Genomic DNA, 12,374 nt, shown 5'->3' with positions numbered 1-12,374 from the left:
ATAACTAGAGATAGCTGTTAATGATTTTTAAAATATTGAAATACCACCAAATTACGATACTATGCTTGGATTAAATAAATATATAGGCTGTAGTTGAAGGCAATATACTTAAATCTTAGCAAGGTATTCTATAAAGCAAATTCTATGCTACAAACAGTAGCCAATTGAAATGCATGGTGATTTTTTCAAACTATGGAATATGTTCATTTAATAGAGCCATTGACTTCCTAATATGTGATCCAATTTTAAAGTAGAAAATAAAATCCACTACTCACCCAACAAATGTTGAATACCTTTTATATGTTAAACAAGATTGTGGGGTGAAGAGAACAAAGTAGTCAGAACCTGTTCTCATGAATCATAAATTCAAGAAGAGGTGATAAATGATAAGCAAGAAGACTAAATTCAGTAGAATAAGACAATTTTTAAAAGGAGCATGAAGAAAGTAAAGCAGAATGCTGTCACTGTGTTATTTTAGGTAAGAGAACTCTATTTACATCCATCATTAAACCCCACATGCATAAAATCTAAAACAAACTTCCTGTATCTGATGCCAAACCATGTGTATATTATCACTTGATCATCATACATTAGATTAAAAGTGCTTTTTTATATAAAATTAAGAGCAATTCTATTTATTTATTTGCCAATCTCAGGACTTGAACTCAGGGCCTGGAAGTGCCCAGACCTTCTTTTGCTTAAGGTTAGAACTGCACCACTTAAGCCACCGTTCCACTTCTGGCTTTTTTTGGTAGTTTATTGGACATGAAGAGTCTCACGACTTTTCTGCCTGGCTGGCTTCTAACTAAGATCCACAGATATCAGCTAGGATTACAGATGAGAGCTGGGGGTTAAGAACAATCCTAAAGCAGCTATTTGGAAGGAAGTTCACCAGTCTGGAGAATTTTAATTAATATTTTGTCTTGTTTAAGAAGCTGACCTTGGAGCACTGGAATTATGGAGAACTACAAACTTAGGAAAAAGCTTTGAAACCATTGGTGTGAAAATTTACTCATTTGGTCTTGGTGGACGTTTCCTTTTTGCATCTGTAATGGCTGATAAGGTGAGTATTTGTTTCTTGGGAGTATAATACTTCTACAAATATGTCTCACATGGATTACTTTTACTTAGTACTGGTAGAGTTCTTGTCTTAGTTTTTTTGTTTGTTTTTTGTTTTGCCAGTCATGGGGCTTGAACTCAGGACATGAGCACTGTCCTTGCGCTTTCTCAAGACTAGTACTCTACCACTTGAGCCACAGTACCACTTCTGGCATTTTCTGTGTATGTGGTACCAAGGAATTGAACCCAGGGCTTCGTGCATGCTAGGCAAGCACTCTACCAGTAGGCCACACTCCTGACCCGAGTCCTTGTTTTTTTTTTTTTTTTTTGCCAGTCCTGGGCTTGAGCTCAGGGCCTGAGTACTGTCCTTGGACTTTCTCAAGGCTAGAGCTCTAGCACTTGAGCCTCAGCACCACTTCTGGCTTTTTTTCTAGGTGTGTGGTACCAAGGAATTGAACCCAGGTCTTCATGCATGCTAGGCAAGCACTCTACCACTAGGCCAAACTCCTGGCCCAGTTCTTGTTTTTTAACAATATTTAATATCACTATGAAGTTTGGGAATGATTCTGTTTACAGAAATTACTTGACCCTCAAGGTTACTATGCACTTTGACCATTTCATGTGAATTCTGATCTTGTTTCCTGGATTTGTAGGTTCAGTCTTTTCTTCTCTCAAACATGAATATGGGTGGGAAGGAGGAATGGCAATGGTGATTGTCAGGAAGCAGTCCACTTGGGTATTATCCAATAATTGTAATAAAAAATTTCAAAGACAGTGCTAAGCATCTATTATATGCTGGGTACTATTTTATGTTCCTAGAATATAGCAGTGAACAAAACAGATTTCCTGCTCTCAGAGCTTATATTCACATAGGGAAAAAGATGCTAGGCAAATAAGTATATCAGGTAATAATTAAACCTATGAAGTGATCTAAAGCAGAGTAAGGAACTGGGAAGTAATAAAAATTGAAGCTATTATAGACAGGGTGATTGGCTGCTTCTCAAAGACATGGGTGAAGTGACAACACGACTGTGAGGTTAGAGGAGAACTGGGTGAGCAAACAACAAGGGAAGGGGAAGCCCCTCTATAAAGAAAAGGAGCGAGCCAGGACTTTGGCCTAGTGGTAGCATGCTTGCCTAGCATGCATGGAGACCCAGGTTTGATTCCTTGGTATCACATACATAGAAAGCTGAAGTAGTACTGTGGTTCAAGTGATTAAACACTAGACTTGAGGAAAAAGCCTAAGGACAGTGCACAGGCCCTGAGTTCAAGCCCCAGGACTGGCAAAAAAAGAAAGAAAGAGAAAAGAAAAGGCGAGACGGGCTCTTTGGTTGGAGTATAAGAAAGAGGGATTCAGAATAGCTCCAGATTCTGCAGGGCTTTTCATTCTTCATGTGCTGAGGAGCTGCACAGAGGGTGTAAATATGGGAAATGTGATTTGATTTCCGTTTTTGTTTGTTTGGTTTTTTTTTTTTTTTGTGAGTCGTGGGGCTTGAACTCTGGGCCTGGGCCCTGTTTTTGAGCTCTTCAGTTCAAAACTACTGCCCTACCCCTGGGCCTGGGCGTTGTCCCTGAGCTCCTCAGCTCAAGGCTACCGTCCTACCCCTGAGCCATAGCCCCACTTCCCATTTTCTAGTGATTAATTGGCGAGTGATTAATTGAGAGTTCTTTAGTGCCCAGCTCGAATTCTCTTCTAACAAAATCTGTGTCTGAGAATGTCTAAGAGGAAGCAGGAGTGGAAGGGGGAGTGGTGGGGAGGTGAGGGAATAGGAGGCTGTTGTGATGTTGTGATAGCCAACAGAGGGGCAGTAGCTGGGACCAGACTGTTTATGGGTGACAGGAGGTCAGGCACCAGTGACTCACATCAGTAATCCTAGCTACTCAGGAGGCTGAGATCTGAGGATTGCAGTTCTTTACCAGCCCAGGCAGAAATGTCTATGAGACTCTTATTTTCAATTAACCAGCAAAAGGCAAAGCCCACAGTGGAGCTGTGGCCCAAGTGGAGAATGCTAGTTAGCCTTGAGTAAAAAGGCTAAGGGATAGTGCTCAGGCCCTGAGTTCAAGCCCCCAAACTGGCATAAATACAAACACACACACACACACACACACACACACACACAGTAGGTAAGGGGAGAGATGGTAAGAGTATACAGTCATTTATTTATTTATTTATTTTGCCAGTTCTGGGGCTTGAACTCAGAGCCTGAACACTGTCTTTGTGTTTTCCCAAGGCTAGCACTCTATCACTTGACCCACAGCACCACTTCCAGCTTTTTTATGTATGTGTTAACAAGGAATCAAACCCAGGTCGTCGTGCATGCTAGGCAAGCACTCTACCACTAGGCCAAACTCCTGGCCCTACATTTATTTATTTATTTGGGGGGGGGGGTCATGAGGTTTGAACTAGGCCTGGGTGCTGTCCCTGAGCTCTTCAGCTCAAGGATACCGCCCTACCCCTATCCCAGGACCTGGACACAGTCCCTGAGCTCTTCAGCTCAAGGCTACAACCCTACCCTTGAGCTAAGCCCCACTTCCATTTTCTAGAAATTAATTGGAGATAAGTCTCAGGTCCTTTTGTGCCCAGGCAGGCTTTAAACCTTGATCCACAAATCTCAGCCTCCTAAGTAGTTAGGATTACAGGCATGAACCACTGGGCCTGGCCTCCTACATTTATTTTTAATGAATTAAAATGAATAATAGGACTCGCTGATTAGGTATAATGGCTGCAAGAGAAGTAGGTTTGTGGGGAAAAAAATCAAGAATTAAACTGGGTGGCTCACACCTTCTAACTTATCTACTCAGGGAGTGAGATCTGAAGGATCAAAGCTAGCCTAGGAAGAGTCTGTGAGACCACATCTCTTAAATAACAAGCAAAAACATCAGGGCTGAAGGTGTGGCTAAAGTGTAAGGGCACCAGCTATAAGCAAGAAAGCCCACTGAGAGTACAGGGTCGTGAGTTCAAGCCCCAGTACAGCAGAAAGAAAGGGGATGAGAGGGGAGAAAGGGAGGGAGGGAGAGAAGAAGGAAGGAAGAAAGAAAAAAGAAACAAGGAAGGGAGGGAGAAGGAGAGGAAAGAGAGAGAGAAGAGGACTGAAAAGGAAAGGTATGGAAAGGAAAGGGAAAGGTAGGTGTATACCAGGACAATGTGAAGTCACCAAAACCAAATGAGAAAATATATTTCTGGAGAAAGAAGTGATCTGTTTTGTTAAACTTAAGTGGTATGTTGAGCCAGATGAGCTGTAGAATTACCTCCTGAAGTTGGCAAAGTGGGTTATTTCTGTCTTTGACAAAAGCAGCTTCCAGAGGCCAGATGTTTGGTCTAGTGGTAGAGTACTTGCCTACTACGCACAAAGACCCAGGTTCGATTCCTCAGTACCACATACATAGAAAAAAGCCAGAAGTGGTGCTGTGGCTCAAGTGCTAAAGCTGTAGCCCTGAGAAAGCCCAAGGACAATGCTCAGGCCCTGAGCTCAAGCCCAGGACTGGCCAAAAAAAAAAAAAAAAAAGGAAAAGAAAAGCAGCTTCCAGCCAGGTGCTGATGGCTCATACCTGTAATCCTACTTAGGAGGCTGAGATCTGAGGATCGAAGTTCAAAGCCAACCCCATAACAAAAGTCCATGAGACTCTTATCTCCAATTAACCACTAGAAAACTGGAAGTGGAGCAAGTGGTTCAAGGGGTAGGGCAGTAGCTTTGAGCTGAAGAGCTCAGGGACAGCGCCCATGCCCAGAGTTCAAGCCCCATGACTGACAAAAAAAAAAAAAAAAATGCAGCCTCTTTGGAGTAGTGAGGTTAAAAGGCTGATTTAAGTGGCCTGAGGGAGAACTGAAGATGGAGAAATGGTATGCTAAGTACAGGTAACTTACGATACCTGTATGTTATGATAACCTCCCTACAACCCTATGAGCTCATGCTATTACTTCAAGAGGAAATTGAGTAACCTGCCTAGGATCAATCAGTAGAATACTAGTGGAAATCATTCTGATATATTCCATAAGGACCTCCTGACTACTATATACACAATTTAAATCTTATATATGCTTTTTGAGCTCTGATTTCTCTGTATAACAATGAGAAAAATCAAAAGTAATCAGATATCTTGGTAAAAGTTAAAGAAATTTATTAATGAACTCTTAATAGTAGTTAACCTAAGGGATCTAGCTAGCTTTAAAAACCTAAGATAGGGCTGGGAGTTTGGCCTAGTGGTAGAGTGCTTGCCTAGCATGCACAAATACCTGGGTTCGATTCCTCAGTACCACATACACAGAAAAAAGCTGGGAATGGTGCTGAGGCTCAAGTGGTAGAGCTCTAGCCTTGAGAAAGACCAAGGATAGTGCTCAGGCCCTAAGCTCAAGCCCAGGACTGGCAAAAAAAAAAAAAACCCTAAGATATTCTGACTGCTCTGGCTTCTATCTAATAGCTTGCAGAGAGCGGGAGGTGGAGGTGGGGGGGAGAAGAAAGAGAGAGAGACCTGAAACACTGAAGACAGGCCTTGCAAGTACTTTACCACTGAGTCATCTTCCCAGACTTCTAGTAGCAGCTACATTAAGCTGTTTATTAGAGTAGGTTTTAATTGTCACCTTCTCCCCCTCCTCTCCCCCTCCTCCCCCTCCTCTCCCCCTCCTCCTTCTATTCTTCTGTTTCTGCTTCTACTTTTTCTTCTCTTCCAGTTTTGGAGCTTGTAGTCAGGACCTGGGCACTGTCCTTGAGCTTTCTCAAGACTAGCATTCTACCACTTGAGCCAGAGCACCACTTCTGGCTTCTGTATATGTGGTGCTGAGGAACTGAATCCAGGGCCTGGTGCATGCTAGGCAGGCACTCTATCACTAGGCCAAGCTCCCAGCCCTAATTGTCTTCTTAAAAGACTCCTTTACCAGCCAAATACTCTCTGATTAGTTTCTGTGTAGTAATTTCAGACTCTCCTTGGCCTCTTCCTAGATCATGTATGCTTCCTTGATAATGTCTCTTCTGAGAGAGTTCCTTGAAGACATGTCACATCTTGACTTCCCCAACATGAGTTTCATCTCCATTTTCTAGATCCCTAATTATTTAATTTTTTGGATTCTTAATTATCTAATACTAGAATAATCTCAACGAGAACAAACTTTTGTTTTTATTGTCTAAAATATTATATTTATTAATGTATACAGTAGTCCCCTAACCTAGAGGCTGACTAATATGCAAAGACAGAGAATCAATTGAAGACATATTCATTTGCAGTTTTAAATATAGTATGTATTAAAAAGAGCAGGACATTTGCTAGTCTTTTATCTATATCATGAAAATGCCAAATTTTTATGTAGTCATCATCATTTTGAAAATATATGTGAGCAAGAATATACAAATGGTAGCCAGGTACCAGTAGCTCACACCTGTAATCCTAGTTACTCAGGAGGCTAAGCTCTGAGGATCCAGGTTTAAAGTCAGCCAAAGCAGAAAAATCCATGAAATTTTTATCTCTAATTAACCACCAGAAAACTGAATTGGTTCTGTGGCTCAAAGTACTAGAACACTAGCCTTGAGCAAAAGAGCTCAGGAACAGTGCCCAGGCCTTGAATTCAAGTCCCACAAGTGACAAAGAAAGAAAAGAATATATAAATGGTTATAAACTCAAGCCAAAATCAATAAAATCTTTAATAGAGATTATTATCAGATTAGGAAGATCATACCAGAATGAAAGAATCAAGAGAAAGAAAACCAAGGTAGTTTTACTTATAATAGAATTAGTTTTTATGTTATCTGGAAGGGGTTAGAAATTGCTTTGATAATTGACACTGTGATCTTTTATTGCAATTGTACCCACTGCAGAATGAACAGTAACTACCAAAAATGCTGTCTCTGAACATGGTATCTTAACAGACAGTTATAAAGGTAGATAGATAAGATATTGGCATATTTATTCCAGGATACAACAAGGAGGATCCACGTGTCAACAGATCAAGGAGACACATGGAGCATGGCCCAGCTCCCCTCTGTGGGGCAGGAGCAATTCTATTCTATTCTGGCAGCTAATGATGACATGGTATTCATGCATGTAGATGAACCTGGAGGTAAGAGTCCATCTTCAAGTGCATAAATATTTAAGCTTTGAGCTCTGTTCAGAGAAACTTCCCTTCTTATATGTCAACTTTTCTTCTTAATTCTAGAATTTTTTTTAACATCTTTCCGATTATTTTGTCCTAGCAAGATCATTCATTGCCTCTTTAGAAGGTCACTTGAGCCAAGGCATAGTGACAAACAGCTGTAATCCCAGCACTTGGTAGGCTAGGACAGTAAGATCATGAAGACCAACTTTGATCAACTTTTGATACCCTCTCTTGCTTTTGTAGTCTACTGTAGTTACAAATGTGTTCACATATTCTAAATCAGAGCTGCTTAGAGTAGTCATCACATTGGTAGAAATTTGTAAACCCTCTGTTACAAAGTAAGTACAGGAAAAATGTAGAAAATGTTTTTGTTTTGTTTTTGAGACTCGTTCTCACTGTGTAGCCCAAGCTAGCCTTGAACCTGAAATCCTCATGTACCAGCTTCCCTAGTGCTGGGATTATAGCCATGTACCAACAGGTTAGACTTAAAAACTCATTCAAATGTTTGACAAATTAATTTTATATGTGTAGAATCTAAGGATACAATGTCTTTTTTTTTTTTCTAGTCCTGGGGCTTGAACTAGAGCCTGGGCACTGTCCCTGAGCTTCTTTTGCTCAAGGCTAGCATTCTACCATTTGAATCACAGTGCCACTTCTTGCTTTTTCTGTTTACATGGAGCTGAGGAATGGAACTCAGGACTTCATGCATGCTAGGCAAGCACTTTACCACTAAGCCATATTCCCAGCAGACACAACATCTTATATTTATTTATCTTTTTTTCTTTTCACAATACTGGAGAACTCCGAACTTCATACTTGCTTGACAAACCTTGTAACTTGAACCCCTGGTTCTTTTTGTTTTGAATTTCGTGGCGGATTTTTTTTTTTCTTTTCTTTTCTTTTTCCAGCTGTGGGGCTTGAACTCTGGGCCTGGGCCGTGTCCCTGAGCTCTTTAGCTCAAGCCTACTACCCTAATCTTGAGCCAAGCCCTACTTCTCATTTTCTAGAGGTTAATTGGAGATAAGAATCTCAGGTCCTTTTGTGCCTGGGCTGGCTTTGAACCTAATCTTCACATTTCAGCCTCCTGAGTAGCTAGGATTACAGGTGTAAGCCACCAGGCCCAGCTGTGATTTCCAGTTTATCCTATCTCATGTATCATGTGTTGTCTGCTCCATCTAAAGTACATTTTCCTATCACACTCCTACTTTTTGATCTCCAAAATCCAGTTGGCTAAATTTTGTGGTTTTGAAATTGAACCTAGGACCTCTAGCTTGTTGGCAACTATTCAACCATTTATACCACATCCTCAGTCTTTTCATTTTGTATTTTTTTTTGCCAGTCCTGGGCTTGAGCTCAGGGCCTGAGCACTGTCCTTGGACTTTCTCAAGGCTAGAGCTCTACCACTTGAGCCTCAGCACCACTTCCAGCTTTTTTCTATGCATGTGGTACTGAGGAATCGAACCTGGGTCTTCATGCATGCTAGGCAAGCACTCTACCACTAGGCCAAACTCCCAGCCCTGTATTTTGTTTTTGAGATAGGATCATAATAACTTTTGTCAGGGCTAACTTGGAACTTGTGATGCTCCTGCCCCTACTATTAGAGTAGCTAGGACTTCAAGTGTGTACCATATCTAGTATGTTTGTCTATTCTATTTTTTAATAGTTTTTATATTTTATGAAAGCATCTGTTCTGATATGTTGAAGGTTTAAAAATTGATCCTAGCTAGGTGCCTGTGGCTCACACATGTAATCCTAGCAACTCAAGAGGCTGAGATCAGAGAGGATTACAGTTCAAATCCAGCCTGTGATAACCGGCAGGTAACTCTTAGAGACTCATATCCAATTAACCAGCAAAAACATGGAAATTGGAACTGTGGCTCAAGTGGTAAAATGCCAGCCTTGAATGAAAAACCCAAGTGAGAGCATGAGTCCCTGAGTCCAAGCCCCAGCACTAGCGTGCACATGCACGCGCACACACACAAAATCACAGTCCTTTACCACAAATACCTTGAGAGACATTGTTCTAAAGCACAAAGGCTTAGAAATATATTTCCTGTGGCATCTGGTTAAGTTATTTAGCAAACTCAGCTCCCATATTCCAGGCACTAAGCTGGGTATTATAATTAAAGATGGGCTTTGAAGATTTTGATCATCTGAGAGAAACAATTGGTGAACATGCTAGGCCAGTTACGCAAAATCACATGTGTGGCTACACTGTTAATTTTCTCTCTGTTTCCTAGTAAGACTTACTGTTTTTATTTGCTTACACATTTTAGACACTGGATTTGGCACTATCTTTACCTCTGATGATCGAGGCATTGTCTACTCCAAGTCTTTGGACAGGCATCTCTATACAACCACAGGGGGAGAGACTGACTTTACCAATGTGACTTCCCTTCGTGGGGTCTACATGACCAGCATGCTCTCAGAAGGTAAGGCGTGTCGTGACTGCTCTTCTGCTTTGCTCTTTCATCTCAGTATGTTAGGATTTGAGGCTTCTAAGGAACTTAATGGTCTTGCTTATTTACTATGTCTAATGCTTCTCTTGTCTGTGGAATATATATTTTATGAACTTATCTCAGTCATTTTTGTTCACTGATGTATTCTCAAAGGCTTATAATAAATGTTTCAATAAATGTTAGTTGGATAAGTGAATTTTCACTTGCTTTTTTATTTGGTATTACTTTGAAAACTAAAAGCACATTATCTCTAAACTTAAGCCTATAATAATTTATATTATTGAAGACAGAGAATGGAGATAAGTCATAGGAAGAAAAAGGAAAAGTTATATAAAATATGGAGTAGTGGAGAACTAATTAGGAAATATTTGTTCAGGCTTAAGCACATATAATCACACCTTTTGAGGGTCCCTAAAATAGACCTGGTGTCATGGCCTTGACCAAATAAAGATTAGTAGGCCTTCCCATGGTAACTTTTCCTCAGAGGCATCAAACAAGGAAAGAGAATGAACACCAGCCTACTCAAGTTGATCCCAAGCAGAAATGCAGTGGTCCTCTTTTTGTTACTATAATAGAATACCCAAGGTAGTCAGCTTTTCAAGAGAAAAGGTCTGCTTTGGTTTAGTTTGAAAGTTTCAGTCCATAACAGGTTATTCCCACTGTTTGGGGGAATAAGTTTGGTAGAGGAAGCCCCTTACCTGAAAGATGAAAAGGAACTGGATCCCCAATACTAGCTTTAAGGGTATGGCTCCTGATAATATAACTTCCTTCTAGTGGATCTCACACCTTAAAGATTCCTTGACCTCCGAATAGTGTCACAGACTAACAACCAGGCTTTTGACACAACTGTAGAGAAGATGTTTAAAGCCCAACTTATGTCATAAAATATATCTTTAACATGGTGTTAGTGGATCCTGTTCAGGTGATATGATTTCTTCAAATCTCATGTTTCAAGTGCTGCTCAGTTACTCACCAAACCCTGGACCATTTTGTCACTCGAGTGTGAAATAGTGTCCAATGCTAAAATACCTGCAAAGAGAATTCAAGTGATATAACTGACTTTAATTGGGTGCCTCCAGGGTATCAGGCTTATGGTCCTTCTTTTCCCATTCAGATAATTCTATCCAGACCATGATCACTTTTGACCAGGGTGGCAGGTGGAAGCACCTGAGGAAGCCTGAGAACAGTGAGTGTGATGCTACAGCCAAGAACAAGAATGAGGTTGGTTTGCACCTGTCATCTCTTTTTTGTGTGTGTGCAGATAATCATCCAGTCTGCTCTGCTCCAGGCTGGGCCAGGTTTTTGAATAGTTTAGTTTTAAACTAGGTCTATAGCTTAAGATGGAGAGTTTGGAAATGGAGAATAGTGAAGTTTACTTAAAAATTGGGAAATAAGAACTATGTAGAAAGGGCAAGGTATTATGGATTGTCTTTTAAAAAGAACAAAACTGGCCGAGAGTTTAGCCTAGTGGTAGAGTGCTTGCCTAGCATGCACGAAGACCTGGGTTCAATGCCTCAGTACCATATACATAGAAAAAAAGCCAGGAGTGGTTCTATGGCTCAAGCAGTAGAGCTCTAGCCTTGAGAAAAGTCCAAGGATAGTGCTTAGGACCTGAGCCCAAGCTCCAGGACTGGCACAAAAAAAAAGAAAAGAAAAGAAAAGAAAAGAAAAGGAAAGAAAGAAAGAAAGAAAGAAAGAAAGAAAGAAAGGAAAAAAGAACAAAACTAAGGGCTAATGTGTTTTACTAACTGCTGAGTGGGAAAAGAATGGGTAGATGTGTTTTTATTAAATAGCGGTCAGCATGACAATGATGAGGCTAAAGAAAACCTACAGGGAGCCAAAATGCTGCTATTCATAGCAGTGTATATAACTTCTTGTCAGAGCATCCAGCCAGGTAGAACAGGCCCCTCTTAGAAGGGTCTGGGAACTAGACATACAAACAGCCACTCCCAGAGATTCTAGATTCCAGGAATGACAGGCCTTGACAAGCAAAAAGAAAGGAATATCTCTAGCTCTTTACAGAGTTTAAGAAGAACCCTTTAATAGTGGGCATGCTCAGATGTTAGTAGTTCCTAACAGTAGTCCCTGCTGACAGGGACTCTACTTTTCTAGCTTAGAGTTTCTGCTGAAGAGCCTTAGATGTTGTGAGGTGATTCCCTACCCACACTCCTCCTCTGAGTGCTACTGAGTCTGCCTCTTCCTTCTTGGCTCTTTTGCCTCTCCTTCTGACTGTTCATCTGCCCTCCTCACTTAGCCAGTGGCGGGCAGAGGCCTCATTGTTCACTTTGCTATTTCAGGCTCCCATGCCTGACTCCTCCTGAGAGTCCATGGTTCCCCTTTGCCTTTGAGTCAAGGCTATGCCTCCCCGCTGGTGATGGAAGACTTTTCACCTTCACATCTTTTCATTGTTACTGTCCATCTTATTGCTGACATCCCTGCCTGAAACAACTGCTCTTCCTTAAACGTTCTGCATGTTTTCCTAGTCAGCGGCACTGTATGAAGTTGTTCCTGTTTCCCCAAACCCTGAATAATTAGAATCAATTTCTATGGATTCTTTACACTCCTCACTACTCAAATAGTTAGAACTAATCACTTTTCTTCATTTTCTTTTTCTTTTTTTTTTTTTTGCCAGTCCTGGGCTTGAGCTCAGGGCCTGAGCACTGTCCTTGGACTTTCTCAAGGCTAGAGCTCTACCACTTGAGCCTCAGCACCACTTCCGGCTTTTTGCTATGTATGTGGTACCGAGGAATCGAACCCGGGTCTTCGTGCAT

At 41.1% G+C, this 12,374-nt stretch overlaps 1 protein-coding gene across 7 annotated transcripts in view; it reads left to right on the top strand.

Moving 5' to 3' along the window:
* Positions 1-12,374, top strand: part of Sort1 (sortilin 1) — a 76,183-nt gene that overhangs the window by 48,442 nt on the left and 15,367 nt on the right. For 5 of the 7 annotated variants that reach the window (XM_090334345.1, XM_090334343.1, XM_090334346.1 and 2 more), the window contains exons 8-11: positions 933-1,063; positions 6,964-7,108; positions 9,421-9,576; positions 10,718-10,824. In XM_090334345.1, coding sequence (XP_090190471.1) covers positions 933-1,063; positions 6,964-7,108; positions 9,421-9,576; positions 10,718-10,824 — 539 coding nt within the window. The remainder of the gene's footprint in view (positions 1-932; positions 1,064-6,963; positions 7,109-9,420; positions 9,577-10,717; positions 10,825-12,374) is intronic. The other 2 variants (XM_090334344.1, XM_090334347.1) reach the window with 1 other exon arrangement.

Source organism: Megascapheus bottae, chromosome 6, assembly GCF_031878675.1.
Source record: "Megascapheus bottae isolate mThoBot1 chromosome 6, mThoBot2.hap1, whole genome shotgun sequence".
Lineage (NCBI taxonomy): Eukaryota > Metazoa > Chordata > Mammalia > Rodentia > Geomyidae > Megascapheus > Megascapheus bottae.
Note: the sequence above shows the minus strand (reverse complement) of the source record. Positions and strands in the feature narration are given on the sequence as shown.